The sequence below is a fragment of the Rhyacophila brunnea genome, unplaced genomic scaffold, assembly GCF_057557595.1.
Source record: "Rhyacophila brunnea isolate RB1 unplaced genomic scaffold, BYU_Rbru_1.0 scaffold_16, whole genome shotgun sequence".
Taxonomy (NCBI): domain Eukaryota; kingdom Metazoa; phylum Arthropoda; class Insecta; order Trichoptera; family Rhyacophilidae; genus Rhyacophila; species Rhyacophila brunnea.
Window position 1 is genome coordinate 14323830 of NW_028232816.1, and position 21512 is coordinate 14345341.

Sequence of the window (21512 nt, forward strand, 5' to 3'; positions counted from 1 at the left end):
AGTCTAATTGTTTTTCACTTCTAGGATTTTCTTATGTATCGTTTGATCTATAGATGTATAAAATACGATCCAATATAATTATTGTAAAATAAATCATTTCCTGATAATGATAAAAAAATATTAAGTAAGAAGTGCAACTTAAAAAGAAAGGATCACAACCTCCATTGAAGATTGTAGAAGAAATTAAGTCTAACTTCACTGTTGAAATATTCAATTACTTAGAATCTCAGGCGCAAAGCCCACAAGAAGCGGTGTGGCAAGATGTGAGCTTTCCACCTTAGATGCTTACACTTTGTAAGTACAAATAGGACAAACTTAAATATGTACATAATACTAACAGAATACTTGTTGAGTCGTTAGTCACATAACCCGCACGGGACAATTTTTATGATAAACAGGTACTTAAATTATTGTGGGCCACGGGATAAAATTGTGTAAACCTTAATTTTGGTTTATAAAAATAAAATATGAGAATAATTGCCCCTGTCAAAAAAAATAATTAAATCAGGCGAGCAAGAGTGTTTCCGGATTGGCATTCGTATTCTTACATCCTTAAATATTTTGATAATTATTATCGTAAGATAAAATAGTGACGAACATATATTGGCGACAATTGAAATGTCAGTTAGTAGGTACACAAAAGCAATCAAATTTTAATACGCGAATGGTTCTTATGAGTGTAATAGATTTGAATTTGGAACTAGATTTTTCTTGATACCAAAAATATAAATAAGGGGTGACAATGTTTTATCCCAGGCCCTTAAATTCAATTACTAGAAAGAAAAGAGTGATTTAAAAAATACAGTAAATAATTAAATGACATTAAAAATTTCATTCATTTTGATGGTTTATTGATTTTTATTCCCATTTAGATTTATAATTGTTTGTTATTAATGCATGTGGAGTCAAAAGAGTGCAACATTGCTTACTACCAATCGAACTTCGCGGACATAATCAGAGATGGGAGCATTTACAATAATGGAGACGATAATCCGTCACCACTCACAGTAAAATGATAAAAGTACAGAAAAAATAAACCGTTCGTTACAAAATAAAAATTAAACCTACTGATTTGTTAAAACTAGAATGAAGCCAAATTATACGTAGGCTAAAGTGAATGTTGTTGCATATAATGGGCGCGGGTTCTAAGACACCATAGGTCTATGCCGCTGGTTGGGCGGAGTCGATGTGCTGTTCTGCTGGTTGGCAAAGAGGATGCCTTCGTACGTGACTCCGTTGAGTTCCATTGAGACAACCAGCTGCTGGTCTCCTGTTCTTGCGTCACCTGGAAAATGAAAATACCGTTAATAACATTAAAATCAGTAACAAGATAAAAGTTTTTCGATTTTGGTCAACTTTGCACCAGTTTGACCAACCTTTCTCCGACAAAGCGGTTAACTTTGCATCTATTGCTAATAATTATTAACTTGTTGACTGCGGAGCATTTAATTACTATTTAAATAACATGCTAATTATATCGAATGGCCAATTAATTAGTGTACAACAGGTGTACCGTTCGCGTGGAAAGGATTAATGACATGTTTTCAATTCAATAAGGCAAATATTTGCACATAACTAATTGAATAAAAACCATAATTGGATTATAATTCCAAATTGATTTTTATTTTTAACATATTCGATCCTAAGAAGATCATATTATTATGGGACTCCACAGATACACCTACCTGTAGATTCCACCCACGGTGGCCGCGTGGCATAAGCGTTGGACTATCACGCCGTGGGTCTCAGGTTCGAATCCTGGGTCTGACAAGTACACATATTGTTTTTCAATTTGTGTCTGTCAGGGTATGGACCTAATAGGTTGAGCATGTAGCTGACATCCATTTCTCGTAAAAAACAAAATCTGTCAATACAAACCTCTACTCTGTGGAGGCCCATATGATCCTATAGGATCGGACATGGTCATAAAAAAAAAAAAAAAAGATTCTTAAAGATTCTTCTATTTTTTTTTTTATGAGAAATGGATGTTAGCAACTTGCTCAACCTATTAGTTCCAAACACACATGTGAATTTTGCCCAACTCGGGATTCGAACCCGGGACCCACGACATTATAAGCCGATCGACTAATTACCCAAATACACCTCGAATATATATTTTTATCTGATAGTGAACAGGTATTGTTATTTGAAATCCATGTAATTTTCTCAACGTTGAAAACGAATCCTCTGATGGATTCAATGGCATTATCCAAGTGTTACCGTGACAAAATGATAATATAAATAAATTATATTAAATTCTACAGGATATTTTTCAGTCGATAGTTATTTCAGTTGTCACCATTATCAAGAGTAGATAAAAAGACGATTAATGACATTGTGAGTGCAATGTGACAGGTAATCGAAAATTTACCCCAACCACGAATTGACCATAAACGTATGGAACACGGATTGTCATGGCTGAGTTACACGAAAACTATAATAATAATATAAATAATATAAGTCACTAAGGACTGACGTATCTGCCCCAGCTATTAACAACTGGCATTTGGTCATCAGAGAATAAGCAGCGGCCTTTACAAATGACTAGTGAGTGGACAGAACCATAATAACATAACTTATTAAAATGCTAAATCAAACATAGTCAATACGAACCTCTACTTGTGATCTTGAAAGCGGCACCCAGGCCATTGGAATGCTGGTGGGCATTGTGATGCTGCTGGCTGGACTGTTGCTGGTGATCAGGGTGTGGCGGTGAGTGTGCTGGCAGAGGAACAGGCATCGGTACTTGGCTGGAATTTGGTGTGGTTGGCGGGTGGGGGGTGGCTCTCTTGGCGGGTGGCGGAGGTTCCCTCTCGGTGAGTTCCCTCTTCACGCAGATGCCTCCGGTGTGGATGGGGGACTCGCTCAGGTTCAGTGCCTCCCTGCGGATCAAAGGGCTACTTGGTTCTTACAAACAGTCATTAGTCGGACATGCACCCAACTTTAGCCATGAAGATTTTTTACGGAAACGAATGTGATGAGGTACAATGTACATTATCTTATTTCCAGCTACACTGAGAAATTGTGGGTGACCTTTGACTCTTAGTCTACAAGTTTGAACATTATCTTCCCAATTGGCAACACCAATTAATAGTAGATACTCAAGTTTTACACATAAATGGAGAAAAAACCACTACACTGAGAATTGTAATACCTATTATTAATTGAACTCAAGACCAGAAAGAAAAACGAACCACAAGTGTGAGTGAGAAAGCATTCGGTACGCTTGTATCTCTGCAATATGCGTTAGAGTAAGATAGAATTTATACGGCTGAATTAAATATTTTTCATCACCAGAAAATATTGATTTGAATGACTACATTCATTTAAAAACTGCGAGCACATATTGCTGAAAATTATTGTTTTTGCGTGAAATATAAAGTTAGTGAAAATTATTTTTAGTTAATTAAGTAGAAAATATGTTTAACTATGTTGTGTTTAACTTTGGTAGCCGTACTGAAAAGCAGCATGATGGTATATATAACGTTTCATAGTTAAGGTTAACAACAATAAAGTTAATGTTCTACTGTGCGTTATGCGAGAAATACGGGTTAATTTTGCAGAACAATAGCCACTCTCTTTATATTATTACTGATTTGTGATGATTTATGAGATGTTTTTGTGGTAGAACTTTGTTATAATAGCTATGAAACCAACTTTTTTATCAATTCTACTATATCTGAGGTATGTTGACAGCTGTTTGGGGCTATGATAATATTATCTTCGGAATTCTAGTCATAGTCAACTTCCGAAGAAGGGTTCATAGCTAGAAATTTCAAAACCATGAGAATAATATTGTGATCTTATAAAAAGGAAATTCTAGGTAGGCATAGGTAAATCATCTTACAGTGGCACCATAAGCGATTCACAGGTATATGCTATGCAAACAAACAATACCACTACAACTGCAAGGTAATTTACGGTGCCCATCGTCCCACTGTAAACTGATTTACCTATAAATACATTATTCTAAGAATTATACTATCACAGCTTGTCGAAACATGTACCAAATGACTAACGACTCTGATCTGTCTAATATTTTTGTCAAAACAGATGTTTTTCACAATAATTATTAAAATGTAATAAAAAATACATTCCTTATAACAAAACACATTTGGAGATCCAAGAGATATAAAGTATTGCAACAAAAAGATAAATAGAGTCCAAATGCCCACCGAAACTTTGAGAATATTTGGTTTAATTAACAGTTGACATTGTAACAACTGTAATTATTCTAATTAATACTTTGTGATTATTATGCAATGGACTGATTATCAAACAATGTAAAAGCAACATTGTATTATTATCACAATGAATGGTTAATTGCCATTTTATTTATTTCTATGAAACTGTAATCAAGTAATTATAATTAATTTAATAGAAATTGTATTGACATAATATAATAATATTTTTACAAAACATCAAACTATCCAGAAAATTACTTATTTTTTATATATGAGGGGACTTTTTTTATAGAATTTTGGAGCCAGAATTACAGCAAGCGTCGCAGCCACTTTTTTCTCTCTACAATCTACACAGTGCATAGCCGCCGAACAGTGGCGAAGGGTAAAGGTAGGCTGTTAAGATCCAATATAAATAGTGAACAATAAAATTTGTCAGTCGAACATATTTATTGAAATAAGACTTCAATGTGTAGATAGTGTTTGTTAGTTTATTACCATCTGTAATATGTATTCTTAATTCAACGAAAACAAATAAGGATTACTCAAAAAGTGTGGACTATTTTTTTTGGATCGTCCACATTATAACGAAACTATTATGGTTTGATTTAGGCAGGGTTTAATTGAATTTAAAACTAACCAGCATCATCTGCAAATTGTATTATTAGTTTAATCAAAACAAATAAGTATGACAAAGTTTAGTGTACACTATTTTTATGTCGAATCGTAACAGCTTACCTCCACCTCTCGCCACTGGACTGAACCATAAATATACCATACACCTGTCAACCGTAGGGTTTGTAAGAGTCATATGGCGAAATATGCTATGCGCGGTGTTAAGAGGAAAGAAAAAGTGGCTGCAATACATCGCTCTAACGTCCACCAATCTACACCATCCATAAGTTGGAAAAAATAATGGTAAATATTTAGTGTCAATGTGTTTACTGTAATATACCTAATTTGTGCCAGAAGCGTAGCCAGGACAATGTTTGGGGACGGGTTTAGTCCCATCAGGTCCACAGGACGCCTAATTGACAAAAATAATCAATAAATTATCCTGCAACACACCACAGGTTACACAATGCTTGCATGGTGTATTGCAAGACATAATAATACTATGAGAGTGAGAAATGTCCTCAAAATACTTGACACAAAAGAATTAATGCATACCTCTGTGGTTCATTGACTGGTGATGATGTGTTGTTGATGGAGGCAGGTGGCGAAGTGTTATTGTTGTAGAGACTCCATAACGTTAAACGAGACATTTCCAGTGCACTTAGGGCCGCTTCACGAGGGGATACTGCGCCGGGAGGAGATTCAGAACCTGTAATATGAAAATTCAAGGATTCAAAATGAGGGCTAAATCTATCAAAAATACTAGACAGTAAAAACTTGATTGTGGTAATCATTTTAATTCATAGCCAAAGAAAAGGGCAGATATTGGAAGGAATGTAGTTTATTAGTGATTTGTAATGATTAATAATATTGTTGAAACGCATTTAGTGTAAATCAAGGCCAACGATAGTCAGGCTGGGGCACTGAATAGTTGGTAGTAATAGTTATTAATTATCTTTGAATTCAATGTGGTAACCTGTTTGCAGTAAATGAAGATTTTCAATTAAATATTTAGTTCAAATTAATTAATGTATAGTAGAACCTCGATATAACGGACAAAGTATGTGGACAAATGTGAAAATTGATAAAATCATCCTGTTAGTGCTATACATGTTTAAATCCAAGTGTCACCAATTGAAAACAATGTTTTGCGTATGACAATCCAACAACATTTATTGACTATTCGTCAGATAATGCAGATAACACACAAAACATGATTCTTTTTTCAAAGCAGAATAACCGAAAGCAAGCGTGTCGACATCAAACATTAACGTCACTCCACAATGAGTGTGTCTGGATATATCATAATGGACTTTCGACCTTAACGGACAACCCATCACCCGCATTAGTCCGTTATATCGAGGTTCTACTGTATTACCATTTTACAATATCAGTCCAAAATCAGTACATTTCAGGACACGCAAGTTTTGGACAGTTTTGTAATGTTAATTCGACTCGTTCCCTTCTTCTTTATTCATTTTGCCATTTTTATTTACTTCTCTTTTGCTTCCACATATAATTTCACTTTGATCGTTGTAGAAGTTAGGAAAAAGCAAATTAAATTGAAATTAAACAAATATTTTCTATTCACCTCATTTTACTACAGACTTGCGATGTTATAATAATCGTTTAATTAATCAATTTTCACCCATACCTGGTCTCCTAAAGTCTTTCTGCTGGAACAATTTCATGTACTCCATCATTTTCTGTTCGAGGTCGTGTGCCATGGCGTGTGCTCCGTGGTGTGCGGCAGCAGCAGCCGCTTGCTGGGCAGCAGCGTGGTGAAGGCCGAGCGGAATCCCACCGAGTCCCCCGCCTCCCAGACCTCCCCCAAGGCCTCCTGCTAGGCCCCTTGTGTTTCCTGTTACTAAAGATAATGGAGACATCTGCTGGGATAGTTGATGCATGCTAGAAGGTACTGGGCTGCGTTGTACTGACTGTTGGAATTGACCCTGAAATATAAATAAAGACTATGTTAATCATTTAATATTAGTATGTAAAAGATTTGAATAAAATTGAAACGTAATTTTCAGTGGTTTTGTAACTGCATTTTTCAGATGTCTAGAATATACAAAGGATGAAAGGATTGCAAAAATGGATTTCCTGGGTATGCCAATTGAAAAAAATCCTTTTAGGATCTATCAGGTATACTAACTACTTCACCATGTTCGATCCATGGGCCTCGACATAGTGGAGGTTGTATAAACAGATTTTGTTTTTACGATAAATTGATGTTAGCCACTTTGCTCAACCTATTAGGTCCATATTCTGACTCCGAACACAAATTGAAAAACAATATAATATGTATGTATTTTGCTAGACCCAGGATTCGACCTGGGACCCTGGGGGTGCTTAAGCCACTCGGCCATCGTGGCCTATCAGGTATGGTGAACCCTTTTCTACAAATTGTATGCAAAAATCTTGAAAATAGTAGTCACCTGTCAGATAAATAAAATCAAACTAATATATTCAAGACTTGGTGATTCAGTTATCTAAATCCCAGGATTGGGTATTGCTGATGACCTGTAGGTAGGAACGTCGGTAAGTATTGGTACTTGCTTTCGATATGGCGTCCCTACCTGCAGGTCTCTGGGAAAACACATATACTGACCAATGAACATTAATCAGATGAAGAAGTAACTCATTTAAATATCCAATAGCTAAAATACAAATAAAGAATCCTTTCTCACCATGTTCAGTTGTGATTGGACCTGCTGCTCATACTGTCCATATGAAGATCTGCGACCCTCGCGCCTGTTGCCATCAATGGCCGCTTGGAGTTCCGATGGAGTCGACAGATTCTTCTTCTCACATTCGTACGGGTAGAGGTATTTCATATATCTGTAAAGAAGAGAAAACAAAAATATTTAATCAATGATCGCTTATCCATGAATCAAAAAAAGATTGATTTAAGCACCAGGAACAAAGGCTTGGATCCGATCCAGACCAATCCAAAATTATGATAAATTTGTCATTATATTATTTAGTAACATCTTGGCAAATTGACGCCTGCTGTAATAAATAATTGTTATCCTAGTAAGACCGAAACCACAATGGCCGAGCGGTGACGCGTCAGGTCTATTATCTCGTGGGGCCCAGGTTCGAATTCTGGGTCTGGCAAATACACATATTGTTTTTCAATGTATGTTTGTAGTCAAAATATGTACCTAATGGGTTGAGTAAGTGGCTAACATCAATTTCTCATAAAAACAAAAATCTTTACAGACTTAAGCCGCATTTAGACCAACCGAGCGAATGTTTGTTCTTCCCCCACTCCAGCGAAATTTTTATGCTCGCTCAGCAAAAAGCGTTTAAGTCAAGAGAATTTCGCTGGAGTGGGGGAAGAACAAACATTCGTTCGCTTGGTCTAAATGCGGTTTTAGTTGTAACATAAAAACTTGTCACACAAGTCATCAAAAATAAATTTGGTTTAATTACAAAAACGGCAGCTTCACCTCGACGAAAATTATAATTCCTCAGAGCGCATATATAGTAAGTATTAGATTTAATTCTTATGAATCATACGCAGGCCAACAGCTCAATGACTAGAGCAGTCAGCCGAACAGTGAAAATACGTGAATTTCCAGTCCCACTTGGCTTAACTTTTTTTCTACGATTTTTTTTCTAATATGAATGTTTTGTGAGATAGGTATTTCAAAATTCGTTTTAAAACGCGACGTTGCAGGTTGCAGCTTTGAGAATTTGAAGATAGATGCCTATGCTAGGGACTGATTGCATATAAATGGTTCTGCATCGCGCTTTTAGAATCCACTAAATCTAAATCGTTGTTTGTTTATGTAGGTACAGGAGATAATGTATAATTACAATACAAAGCATACGGCAGTCTATTATGAATAATTATAATGTAAGAGAGATAACATTTTGCCAATTTAATATATTATATAGGTACATAAGTTGGTATCAACCTATGTACATTTCTATTCAAATTCATTTCTTCCATCTTCTTGCACTCGCCTCCAAATAAGCGCAAATTCAATGGTCGGAATAAAGATTTAATAACCATATTCAAAAGGACAAACTAATAAATCAAAATTTACAATAATTATTATTTCATATTGCTGCATATATTTTTTTAATATTCTGTCAAAATCAATAGACATCTACTTGGACAAAGGAGATAGAAAATTTGAGCAGAAACGGACTGGAACATCAATTGTTTATTTTGTGTAATTAATATGTAGGTAATTATAGTTAACGTAAAGATAACACAAAACAAAAATAGCTAATTTAAAGTTTCCATTGAATGTCTTATATAACGTATCTTATATTGAATTCAGAAGAAAATTCGAAATTATGCCCTATATATAATATTAATAAGTAATGGAGCCCTGAAAACCACAGAACAGATTAATAAATAAATTCAGATAGGTACCTAATTTCTACGAAAATGAAACACATATTATAGACGTGCAATAAGTGTGTGTTGCACTTGAAATCTTTGACCACATTTTGCGAACTGTTAATTACCTATGTACTGCTTCAATTATCATATGGAGGAATATTGAGGGAAATTAACCAGGAGAGAAGTGTTTTGACCAAAGCACATGTTGCGTAAATAAACAACGATAGCCAAAATGTCGTTTATATTTTATAAGACATTAGGTATTAAAAAAGAATATTTATCCATGACTCTACAATTGTGTAAGTGCCCTGGCATCCTCTTATCGAAAAGAAGCCTGAAGTTATGATTTCAAAAAGAAGTTTAGGGAGAAATAGTTGTTTTGCATTTTCTTTACACGATTAGTGCAAACTGCAGAATAATAAAGTAGAGTGAGTACACTGACATAAAATAATATAATGGTGGAAATTCTGTACTGAATAAATTAATCTAGAAGTGAATTAATAGGTAGTGAGAAAAGGACAATATAGTAAATAGGATTAATTCTTTGTCATAATTTGAATGAGCAGAATAATGCTAGGTTATACAATATACATGTCGAGTTCTTCCCTGGACAAAAGTTGACAGTGCCGTGTAAAAATAATGAAATTCTTCTCCATTTATTGGCCTGTCACATAGCGTCGCCTTTGTCCGGCGCATGGCAGCCATCGCTGCGGCAACGTCAAGACAAAAACCTCTTGTTCCTCAATATTATACTCCATTAATTATTTTTATCCGCTAACATTTCGTTAGGTACGTGTCTCGACTGATGATTTGGATAAATATTTGTTCCTAATGTTTGAGAACTGGCTGCTCAAGCGGTGTCCCGTGGTCTTAACGTGGTCGAACTTGAAAAGTGCAAAATTAATCGGAAGCATTAGAGTATTAGACTGTAATCCAGTATTTCACAGATATCTTCCCATGGCGCTTATTGAGCCTACACCATGGCCCCCACAAGGGGGGGGGGGGGGGCTGACAGGGTTCAAGCCAAGGGGCCTGGGCTCAAGGGGGCTCGGCCTGGCGGGTAGATAGGTGAGATAAACACACATGACGAACATGAGGTTGTGCGGTGCAATTTTTGACTGTTTCGTGTTGATACTCGACACCTCCATAATTGAGGCGCCTAATTACAAAAAGCGACAAGTCCACAATTCGATATTTACGGAAAACAACATTTTTATGTTTCAAGCTCCAATTATTTGTTTTAATGTGAGATTATTTTTTTCCGTTGTATTCTATGTCGAAATTAGAACCAAATGGCAATTTGTTTCTGCCGATAAACTCTTAAATGTAATAAATATAGGCGAAATAACATTGGACGTAGCGCTACTTGAACCTCACTTTTAATTTATTCCGCATAAGGCACATATTTCCGTGGCACTGTCATGAGTTTACCGGTTGCTACATCGTGGGAGACGCCAGTTCCAACATTGAACGTTCCATTATTGCCTGACTTAAACATGCACGAAATCAACCAAGCTTTAAATAATATGAAATACGGACTTGGTGCTTTTTGTAATAAATCGAGACTTAAAATATTTTTTTTCGTAGGGTTTTGTCACGTTTTGGAATTAATAGATCAATACATATTTTGTATAATTATACAAAGAATACGTGCGTATTTTTTTCTCGATTTTGACCAAATGTGGACTTATCGCTTTTTGGAATTAGACGCCTCAATTCAAGTAGATGTACCTATAAGAATTACAAAAAAATCGCTAAAAATAAAATTTAATTCTAATATAATTTAATCTAATATAAATATACGACATACTGGGGGGTCAGTCTTCGTCCGCGGGCCGCCAGCTTGACGTCCCCTGCTTTAGATTATTTATTACCGTGCCGAACGTGCGCTACACGTCTCTTTGGAGGAACTTAACAGTAAGTCTTAGTTAAGTATCAGATTTGATACTTAAAATTCAGAATACGATTTGTAATCAGTCATCGGATATTTGCATGCCACGCCATTCTAGTGTTACGGCAAGCTAGAGACGCTCATATTTGAACTAGCTATTCGGAATTTGAAATAATTTCACTAATTACCCAACACCGTTAGAAACTGTTCCAAATTTGAATTTAACTATAACGTATAACTGTCCGTATGCCTAACTGCATATCCTAAAATTTGTACGTATGCAGTAGGCCGTATAGTATTGAGATTAAATTAATTTACAAATAAAACGTTTGAAATACGTAATAAAAACCAACGGAATACAAGGGAAAGAGAGAAGAAAATAATATGTAAGTAGGTAAGTAAATTAGACATACAATCATATCGTATAATTTATATAAAATTCTGGTAGGTGCTCGTAAGTATCAATTACTGTTCTTATTGAATCTAATAAAATAGACACTCTGCTGTTTGCAATGCTTCACGAACAACGCATATATTTTTATCTCAATGCTATACGACCATCTCTTTCAGCTAGGACAGCTCACAGTAAACTGTGTTACGGATAAATTTAATACGTATAATTTACAAGTAACCGCCTAACTGACCCAAAAACGATCCTTATCCAAGGCGTGTATAGACTGCTGAGGTGTGTATGACGAAATTTTTTGATGAACCAAACGTGAATATAGTGCATTTGGGCGCTTAAACAGTATCCTCAAAAGTGACTTCTCATTAGTAAAGTCAGTAAGTCAAGTAAGATCGAAGATGTATCTGGAATCGGAGACATTTCTGTACCCGCGGAACTGAAGCAAGCAATTGCCACGCACTTAGATGAGCTTGCAAAGTCTCTCGACGGATACTTCCCTACAAGAGAGTCATATCCAGCATGGGTGAGACAGCCGTTCATGTTTAGTGTTCAGACAACAGATGTCAATGATGAATACCTCGATGAAATCATTGAAATTCAGCAGAGCCAGGTTCAACAGCAACTCTTCAGAACAACAACGCTCTCAACGTTTTGGTGTCAACAAATGGTAACGTACCCTGTTATTGCTAAGAAAGCTCTGGAGATTTTCATACCGTTTGTTACAACATATCTTTGCGAGCAATCCTTTTCGAGGATGCTGGACATAAAAACGAAGAAAAGGAACAGACTTTGTTGCGAAAATGACATGAGAGTGGCACTTGCCAAGGTGAAGCCGCGCATTTCTGAACTGGTCTCTGAAAGGCAACAGCAAAAGTCACACTGATTTGCAGTAAATAGTCATTATTATGTTTTTGTTGTGTGAAAATCATGTTTTAATGGTTTTGTTCTTTGAACACAGTGATGTTGATGCACGGTTCATTTTGTGCACCAGTAAAATATATACCTATGTTTTGAATTTGAAAAAAATCATATTTTATTTTTCCAATTAAGAAGGGTTCAGTGAATGCGCACATGGAACTGGTGGAGGTCAGTACTTCCAACAAGGTTAAGAACCACTGACCTAGAGCATAAAGTGTTCTACCAGTGATAAAGTGTGCGTATGTCGTCAAACAAATGAAATGTCGATATTGCCTTATAGATAGAGGCATGCAGAAGTTACCGAATGTATAACCGTCCTAAACCTTAATGGATCAACGAATTAATCAAGTTTGACAGTAGTACGTGGCAGTGAAGAACTAGTAACTGATGGATAAGAGTGGAAGGAGCTAGAGAACAAACACAACTGGTGGACATAATAGAATGAGTCAATACACATTGGGGGTGGGTACTGCACTGGACATCCCTTATTGTAATTAACATAGTATGTCATTGAAAATTGCACCATCCTGAATCTAGATGAAAACCGAAAATTCCGCTGGATCCATGAAATAATAATTAGAGTCTGTATTCTATGAACTGGCGTACACGTTACACGGAAAGCATCGTGCCATCGCGTTCAACTGTTTTCAATGGGAGGGAACGAGATGGATGCTGAAGCGGGGGAAACCGGCACGCCAGCTTATAGAAGAAAGACTCTAGTTTATCGGAAGTACAGTCCATAGCAAAACCTAGAAGAGTGGAAACCATATCGATAGGCCTTGGTACGAGTATATCAATGTATCGTGAGCAGCTATTATAATGCAAAGTTTGTTAATGTTATGTTACTAGCATTAGCTGAACATAGATTATAATTTCAGACGTGAACTCGAACTACCTCATCTATATTAGTAAAATATAATGAAGATTGTACATAATAAGTAATGTACCTACTCATACCGTTTCTGAAGTAACTAATCCCGATCGAGAGTACGTGGTATATTAAATTTGGTATGTGATGTGATTTTCATATTATGTATATAGAGAGAATTTATTATAATAATAGCACATATATGAAAAACGTGATGCTCATTTGAAGCATCGATAGTGAACCTTTTATAGAAACATGCACGAACATTTTTTACTGATAAAATCATCATCAACGGCCGAGATTATGAACCGTTCAGGCCTCCCCATGCTCCATTCATTCCTCTCGTTCTATAGTTTTTCGCCAACACGTAAATACATCTCTCGAATTTATTTCAGTTCATCGACCGAGGGGGTTCTAGGGTGGCCTTGTGATAGTGATCTAATCTGTATTTTCAATTTACTCACTTTCGCAACGTATATACAAATACTTTAATACTCAATAATTTAATGGAAGGCTGTAAGTACAAAAACACCCCTTGATATTATGAAGACTAAAAAAATGTTTATTGAGATTTCGTTGCCCCAAGATTTCTATTTTTACCCCAATTAGTAATTTACCCCAGTTCCCAACCTATGTATGCTACAGAAGATAGACCATAAGGCGTGTCGCACATACAAACTCGTCTCAACCGCAACACGTCGAATTTGTCGATGTATTTTTGTTGGTATTCACAAAACACATGTAACTAATTGTTGTACAGCCACACACCGCGTGATTGCAAAATTTTTAGTTGTAAACACGCTTGATATCGCATGTATCTAATATATTCTGAAGTACATAACATGAATGTCGTCTGTGTGTAATATGTATTTCAAAAAGTCAACGCTATCACGCATAGAGTCCATACCTTAGACCATCTTCTTGATTATCAGTACGGCTACCACATTTTAATATAACACACAGAACCATATTTTCTACTTATTTAACTAAAAATATTTACCACTGACTTTATGTTTAACACAAAAAATATCAATTTCAGCAACATGCGCTCGCAGGTTATCGACGCTTAGTGAAACAACAAACTAAGATTATGTGGCGACACTATAGCAAACCATATCACACATTTGTAAACCTGTTATCTTACTCTAGCGCGTATCGCAGAGATTATAAAGGTACCGAATACTTTCTCACTCGCACTTATGCATCGTTTTTTTTTCAGGCCTTGGTCCATACCATTTTACAGCGCGCGGGTTGTCTTCCAATCTACTAATTTAGTATGGTAGAGTCTACGTTATATAACTTTGCACTTTTTTTGCACTTCTGACTACACTGATTAATTACCTCGTATAAAATTAGATCAAATGGTATACATCATTTGTATTAATATATGGAGTAATAAATAAATGAATAGATAATATAATGTAAAAATACATATTTTTACATTATGTTACATCATTTTCATCCTAGAGCCGGAGTGCAAAGTTATGAGGCATATACTCTAGTACACACTATGCTCGCCGTACGACTGCGGAAGGCCTGTCAGTGTCAGATCACGATAGAGTAAAATGACAATTAATGGCGGTGATCATAATGAAATGACATTTCAAGTTAAGACATAGGTACATCAAACAATTGGAACACTGTGCATTCGCATATTTCTAACTTGATTTTCCCTCCACCACTCGCCACGTATCGACGCCCGTTATGCAAGCGCATACAGTGGCGTAAAGAATGTTAGGCACTCTTCAAAGTAGTGCCGAAAGTGTCCCAGGAGCAACTTCCCAAGACCTGATATTTAATGTAAGTAAGTATCAGATATTTATGCTAATACAAATCACTGTCAGATGTACAATGAAGATATCCGTTTTTACAGGAGATCATGTGGTATCACGGTCAGGACTGTGTGCGCGCCAGATACTTGCAACATTACTGACATTGATAATTTATGGCCATATTAGTGTCGAGTCGAGTTTATTCAGTATTTTTAAAAAATATCAATATAGGTACCTAAGTGCCAAGTTTGACTGCTTTTTACTCTCAGTCCAACATCACCCAGCATACTCCTATGCCATGAGTTGACATCGGCACTCTCTTTTCTACGGCACCGGTGTTCGATGTCTATTGCGAGCTGACACCAGTTCTCTTGACAAACGTCAAGTTAAATGATAAAAGAAACGACCAACATCTCACTGAATAGATAAATGAAACGCATAGACTTTGATAAATATAGCGTACAAATAATAATATAATATATTCATAACGTATGTATTAATAATGTTATATAATAGTATATATAGTAATAGGATGCTCGTTAGGGTTTTTATTCAGGTATATAGGATAAGCTTTAAATCTAAAGATTTAAATCTTAAAATCTGAGATTTAGAATATCATCGTATGTCCAAAAAAACACGTTGGGGAAAACGCAATTAAAGATTTTTCACCCGCATGATGTTCAGGGACTTTCGACTTTTTGATTGTATGAATTTATGGTTTCTCTTATATATGATATTATAATATGATAGACCCAAAAGATGAATTGGCTCTGATTATGACACTTTAATAATATCTTAGTACAAAATCGTGCATTACACCCTAGCTCGATGCCCTTATGCGAGCGTTGTTTTATAAATTCCTAAATAATTCGATACTTTAGTTCTATAGGGAAACAACTCAAAATACCTTGGTCAAAAAGATAACGGCGTTAGAAAATTTTGCAACAATTCTCATTTCAATGGTAAAACCTTGATTTTTGAAGTAAGTAAATGATTTAATGAACTTAGCAATCAATACACAATTAAATTCTACAGTTTAACAAAATATGTATCAACCCAGACATTCCCGTTTATAATTAAATCAATAATTAATCCCAGATTATATTATTTTATCCAAAGGTTATTTTATTTTATGACCCGTTGAAGAAATTTTTGATTTTGTTTTTGTTGAATTAACTCAAAACCTTGAAATTTTCAATTGTTTCGTCCGTTATACGATGTTTGTGTTTATTCTCCTGATAAAGCATTTTTTTGATTAAATATAATTTCCTCTGATGGCATATTATGAACGTCTTGTATTTATAATTTTTGACGTTCATTATACTAAGAATGTTCAAGAACTAAGTCTTTTAAAATTCCTCTAAAATTACTACAATCAAATCTTTAAATGCATTCATTCATTTAATCTACTTTTTTCATAATGTTAATAGTCGCCCTTTTATATTAGGTATGTTTAACAACAGAGAGGTTTTTTTCTCGATTTTGTTGGTTGGTTTCTTTTTACGATCGGGCTCAGAAGTTAATTTATGCCGTCCGATTCGAAAATATAATTAATAATATCGGGAATCATATTAAATATTTTTATCACGGCCGCGCTTTACGCTGATCCTAGGAATATAAATAATAAATTTGTATGGGAGAATAAAATCATAATTTATTGCCCGAAGAGTGAAGGATAATATAAAACTAATAAAACCGCTCCAAATGATTATTGTATTATTTGAAAAAAGCCCGCCAACTTTGATGGAACTATGTCAGCCATGTTTGATTCGATTTTCATGTCTGAGATCGGCTTTCGTATTTATTGCTCGCGTTTAACGGTGACCACACATTTCATGATTCATAATCGGTTTCTTTCTCTGGCTACTCGCACACGACAACCATTTGTGGGTGTAAATGGTCACTGCACGGATTGCTTTGTAATAATGAATGAATGCGGAGATGCCGTTGCAAGAGGAACGAGACGCGGTAAGGTAAACAGATAACTTCTCTTATTAGTCTTATTACATATCGATTATCTTACCGCACCTCGTTGTATCCGCAGCGAGGCACCCACATTTCTCTATAACCAGTCTTCGTGCCCAGACAATGCATTAATGAACACCCAGTATGTGACCTTACGTACCCATAAGTGGAACAACTAAAAAAATTGATTTTGTATTTTTGTGTAAAAAAAAAAAAAAAAAACAGAACCACAAACTGCAATCTAAATTTGATAGCATTTTTCAATCTGATGATTTGACAAACCTCAACAGCAAACTAAATGGTTAAATTTAATATACTTAATAAAAAAAGAGTTAGGTAGTTAAAAAACACTTGTGTGGCTTTAACTTTCAATAGTCGCAATAACGAAAGCAATATAAATAACAAGGGTTTTCAATGAAATTATACTTACACATTTTCTAACAAATAAACATAAATTAATTACGAAATAGCTAATTTACCAAATATTACTAAATGATTAAAAAAAATCATAATATAATATGAAATCATAGAAAACGTCCTAAACAAGCGCATGTTTTACAACATGTTTAATTTTGGTTGTAAGTTTGTAGAACATTGTAGAACAAGACAGAACTGTTTTTAATTGTTCATGGTGGAATCAAAAGGAACAAGTGAAAAATTTAAAAAAATGACTCATTTGTTTTTAAAACAAATGAAAATGCAGTAAACTGCATTACCGGTTTAGCTCTCATTTATTATTTTCGCCAATTGATGTCACTACAAGTTTTTCTTTGAAATTAATAAATATTAATAAATAAAAACTCAAAAATTGGATTAAAACTGTTGCTATATTTATATATTAGAACTACAGTAGCACTGTACTTTCGCCCTGTGCAAATATTAAAAAAAAATACTGAACAATTTGTTGTCGGAATAATTTGTCAAACATTGTTTTAGATTTAACATAGAGCAGTCTCGTGGTCACCCCAGCAGTTGGGACATTAAGCGCGGGTCTTTGGATGATTTATGTGTTGCGTTGCATCCCATTCTCATTTGGTGGTGCATCCGAACGCAGAATACATCGCATCATCAGCATCATAACATTGCGGCAGTAATTCTTAGTTAAAATTCAAATCGACACGACCGCCAATAAACATTTAATTTCAAGCCACAATACGCATAATGCCTGCCCGCCAGTCCATCCTGCCCTCTTATTCAAAACCTCAATAATAATAAGTTTTATACGATCGCACACAGCCACAGGTAAACCTTCACACAATCACACACCGACGATAACGTGGTAAGTGCGAAACCACCATTGCATGAAGTACCTACCTAATATATTTTTGCAGTCACTATCAAACTGTATGTATTCATTTATTAACCTGATTACTTCCAGAGTCGAGTTAACTCTTCAAAGTAAGTCTATCGCGTCAGGCCATGGACGAGTTAACTCGTGCGTTCTTGTAAACGTCATAACTTGTGAATAAACCGTTTGTGTATATTTTACAAGCAATATTTATCATTTTAGTGTGAAAATATTCACGATGAACTCGAGAATCATATTGATTTGGTAAGTTTCCTATTTCATATTTTTTAAAGGATTTATTTTATTCCAAAAATGCTGGCCTAAAAAGTGTCCATCTGGCAGTTGGCTTATGTACTATTCAGACGATTTTCGGATAAATATTAAGTAATAACTAACGTATTTCGATAAAAGGTGACGCCACTGGCGCCGAAACGTTAAACCAAAATTGACAACGGCTGTCGAATAATTACACTAAGAACAGACATAGTACGTACCTAAATTTAATATAGTTTAGGACAGTGATGGCGAACCTTTTTAGTTACGCGTGCCAAAATTTCCCAAATAATATTTTTCAATTGTCCGACGTGCCAGGCAGTTTTTTATGGCATTTTTTTTTAAGTTTTAAAAAAAAAGTTAATAATTCTATTAAAAAGGTTTAAAAATTACAATTGAGTTATTGCTATTCTATCTTTCACCGTATTTCTAGCCGAAGGCATATCTTTTATTCATTGAATATTTTTTTCTTGTTTTCAAACTACTCAAAGTGATCGTGGAAGCATTTAAACGACTCTTCTTTATATTATATTCTCCATCACTGAGCGGTTTTCCATTTTTAGAGATTATCCACCTTTTCACGCTAAATTGTGCGTGCTCGTGAAATATTGATAATAATTGTTAGGTACTTCTATCAATATCTAGTTATTGTATCGTGAAAAACGAAATATAGCTTCATATTCAATCTCCCAGAATCCGTGGTTTTCATTAAAGTGTAATACATAATATATTGCACATTTTTCATACTGTTGGCCTTGTATGTAAATTAAAAAATATTTTCTTAAAAACAGATCCAGACAAATTTAATGGTTCTTTTTTATTTGGCAAGAACATGATTTTAATTAAATATTTTAACAACAACTAATGTAAAACCTTGATTATAATAACTATGATAGGCACTTTGACTTACTGTGTCCTCAGAGTGAAGGCGGCCGACGTGATGCTGGATGGCAAATGAAGGCCTTTGATGATCTCCTGCCACAGTTTCTTGTTGATGACGTCGACGAGTCCTCCTCTGGCGATCACTAGGTTGTACAGCTCGAATAAATCCAGTACGGATTTTGCCATGATGGGTAATCTGTTGATTGGTGTTCCTGGAAGAAAAAAAAAAATATTATAACATAATAATATAATACCATGATTTATTATCTACTATGTAATTAATATTTTAGATATCTACTAAACATAATATGTACAATAGTAATTAGTTTCATTGGTTGATATAACATTAGGTATTATAATACACAATTCAATAAATAATAATCATGAAATATATATCTAAAAAAAACCCTAAAATTAAAAGTAATATAGGTACATGTCATGGAAAGGTGCATGTTGGAATAAGGTGGAAACTAATAGTGAATAGATGATGAAGCAGACAAAATTACACAAACACTGTGATAGCCGTCATATTGGTGAAGAAATAGCAATGGGCAGGACATAACTCGATGAGTGGATATCCACTGAACAAATAGTGATGTCATCGGATCGATGAGCTCGTCGTGTTCGGCGGAAGTACGTGGAAGTAAATAATTAAGGACCTAGAAGACTAGAAAAATTTTGCGGACGCCTTCATCCAGTAGTGGATCGATACAGATTGATGCTAATGTGTAGTGAGAAATTATAATTATTATATTGACTATACTCTGTATCTATAGTATAGCGAATCATTCGCCGTATTTTAACTCATGATGATTGAATGCCTCGCCATAGCTCTTTCTATAATTCCCGGAATCTAATTATCCTTGCCTTCGCGAACTTCGCAAAAATCCGAAAATAAAAGCCTTCAAAAAATTCAAAAACCTAATTTTCTAAATTAAAGTCACTACAATAAACATGTGGTGGACTCCGGTGAAGTTCCTCATGTAAAATTTAAAAAAATATATTTAATCATCGATTTATAGTACGACGGAGAACCATAATTTGGAGTACAAGTCCCCTAGATACGCACCTAACTTTAAGACCATAATTTCGGCGACCTAACTTTAGTGAGAAAGAACGTGTGACATATTATTTTTAATATCGACAACTTTGCATACATGTGTACGCTGGCAAATTTAGGTGGTACCTAGGTACCTAATGATTTTGCATTTATAGAATTTATGTTTCAAGTCAGTTAAAGGGGTTTGGGAATATATAAATTATTATAGAGTATAGTTAAATTTAAGAAAATTCTATATAAATTATATGTTTAAGTTTAAATAATTCAAACCTATGATAAAATTACTATTTCACGTATTCCAGTAAGCGGTAAGATTTTGAAAATAGAACAAGTAACACAATCGAAAACATGGCCGTTAAATTTTAATAATATTCCACCAATGAAAGTGTCAAATATGATCGTAAACGGTTTAATTACTATGCATACGCTCGGCTCTCGAACCCTTAACCGCTGGAAAGCAACGCCGAACAAGCACATCGAATTGGAATGCCAAGCAATCAAAGCGAAATAATCATCTGTAAAGGGGCTATTATAAAATACTAACATTATTACAATATGAACACGTCAAACGAGGCAGTAGCGAAGGGTGGAGGTAGCTTATTAAGATCCACCATAAATAGTACACATCAGTCATTCGTATTTGTTTTTATTGAACTAAGACTACAATTTACAAAATTAATGGTATTGGTTAGTTTTTAAAAATCAATTACCTAAACCCTGCCTAAACCACACCATAATAGTTTTGGTATATTTTGGGCGATACTACAAAATTTTGCACACTTTTTCGTTTTCGTTTGATTAAGAATACATATTACACATTTTGTTGGTTCATTTTTTAAATTCATTAAGCCCTCCCTAAATCAAACTATAATTGATAAAAAATATTATTCTATCTATAAAATATCCAAAGTTATGTATGATTTAATTGTATAATTATAGATAGACGAGTATTTTTTACCATTATCTATTATGGCTTGGTTTTCGCAGGGTTTAATTGAATTTTAAAAATTAACCAACACCATCTGTAAAT

General features: G+C 34.8%; 1 protein-coding gene across 1 annotated transcript in view; it reads right to left on the reverse strand.

Annotated features, from left to right (window-relative positions):
* Positions 1-244: 244 nt before the first annotated feature.
* Positions 245-21512, reverse strand: part of LOC147074427 (protein dead ringer-like) — a 277198-nt gene continuing 255930 nt past the window's right edge. The window contains exons 5-10 of the mRNA XM_085943960.1: positions 19451-19634; positions 7487-7637; positions 6451-6748; positions 5352-5505; positions 2614-2897; positions 245-1285 (exon numbers count right to left, since the gene is read on the reverse strand). Coding sequence (XP_085800086.1) covers positions 1146-1285; positions 2614-2897; positions 5352-5505; positions 6451-6748; positions 7487-7637; positions 19451-19634 — 1211 coding nt within the window. The 3' untranslated portion in view covers positions 245-1145. The remainder of the gene's footprint in view (positions 1286-2613; positions 2898-5351; positions 5506-6450; positions 6749-7486; positions 7638-19450; positions 19635-21512) is intronic.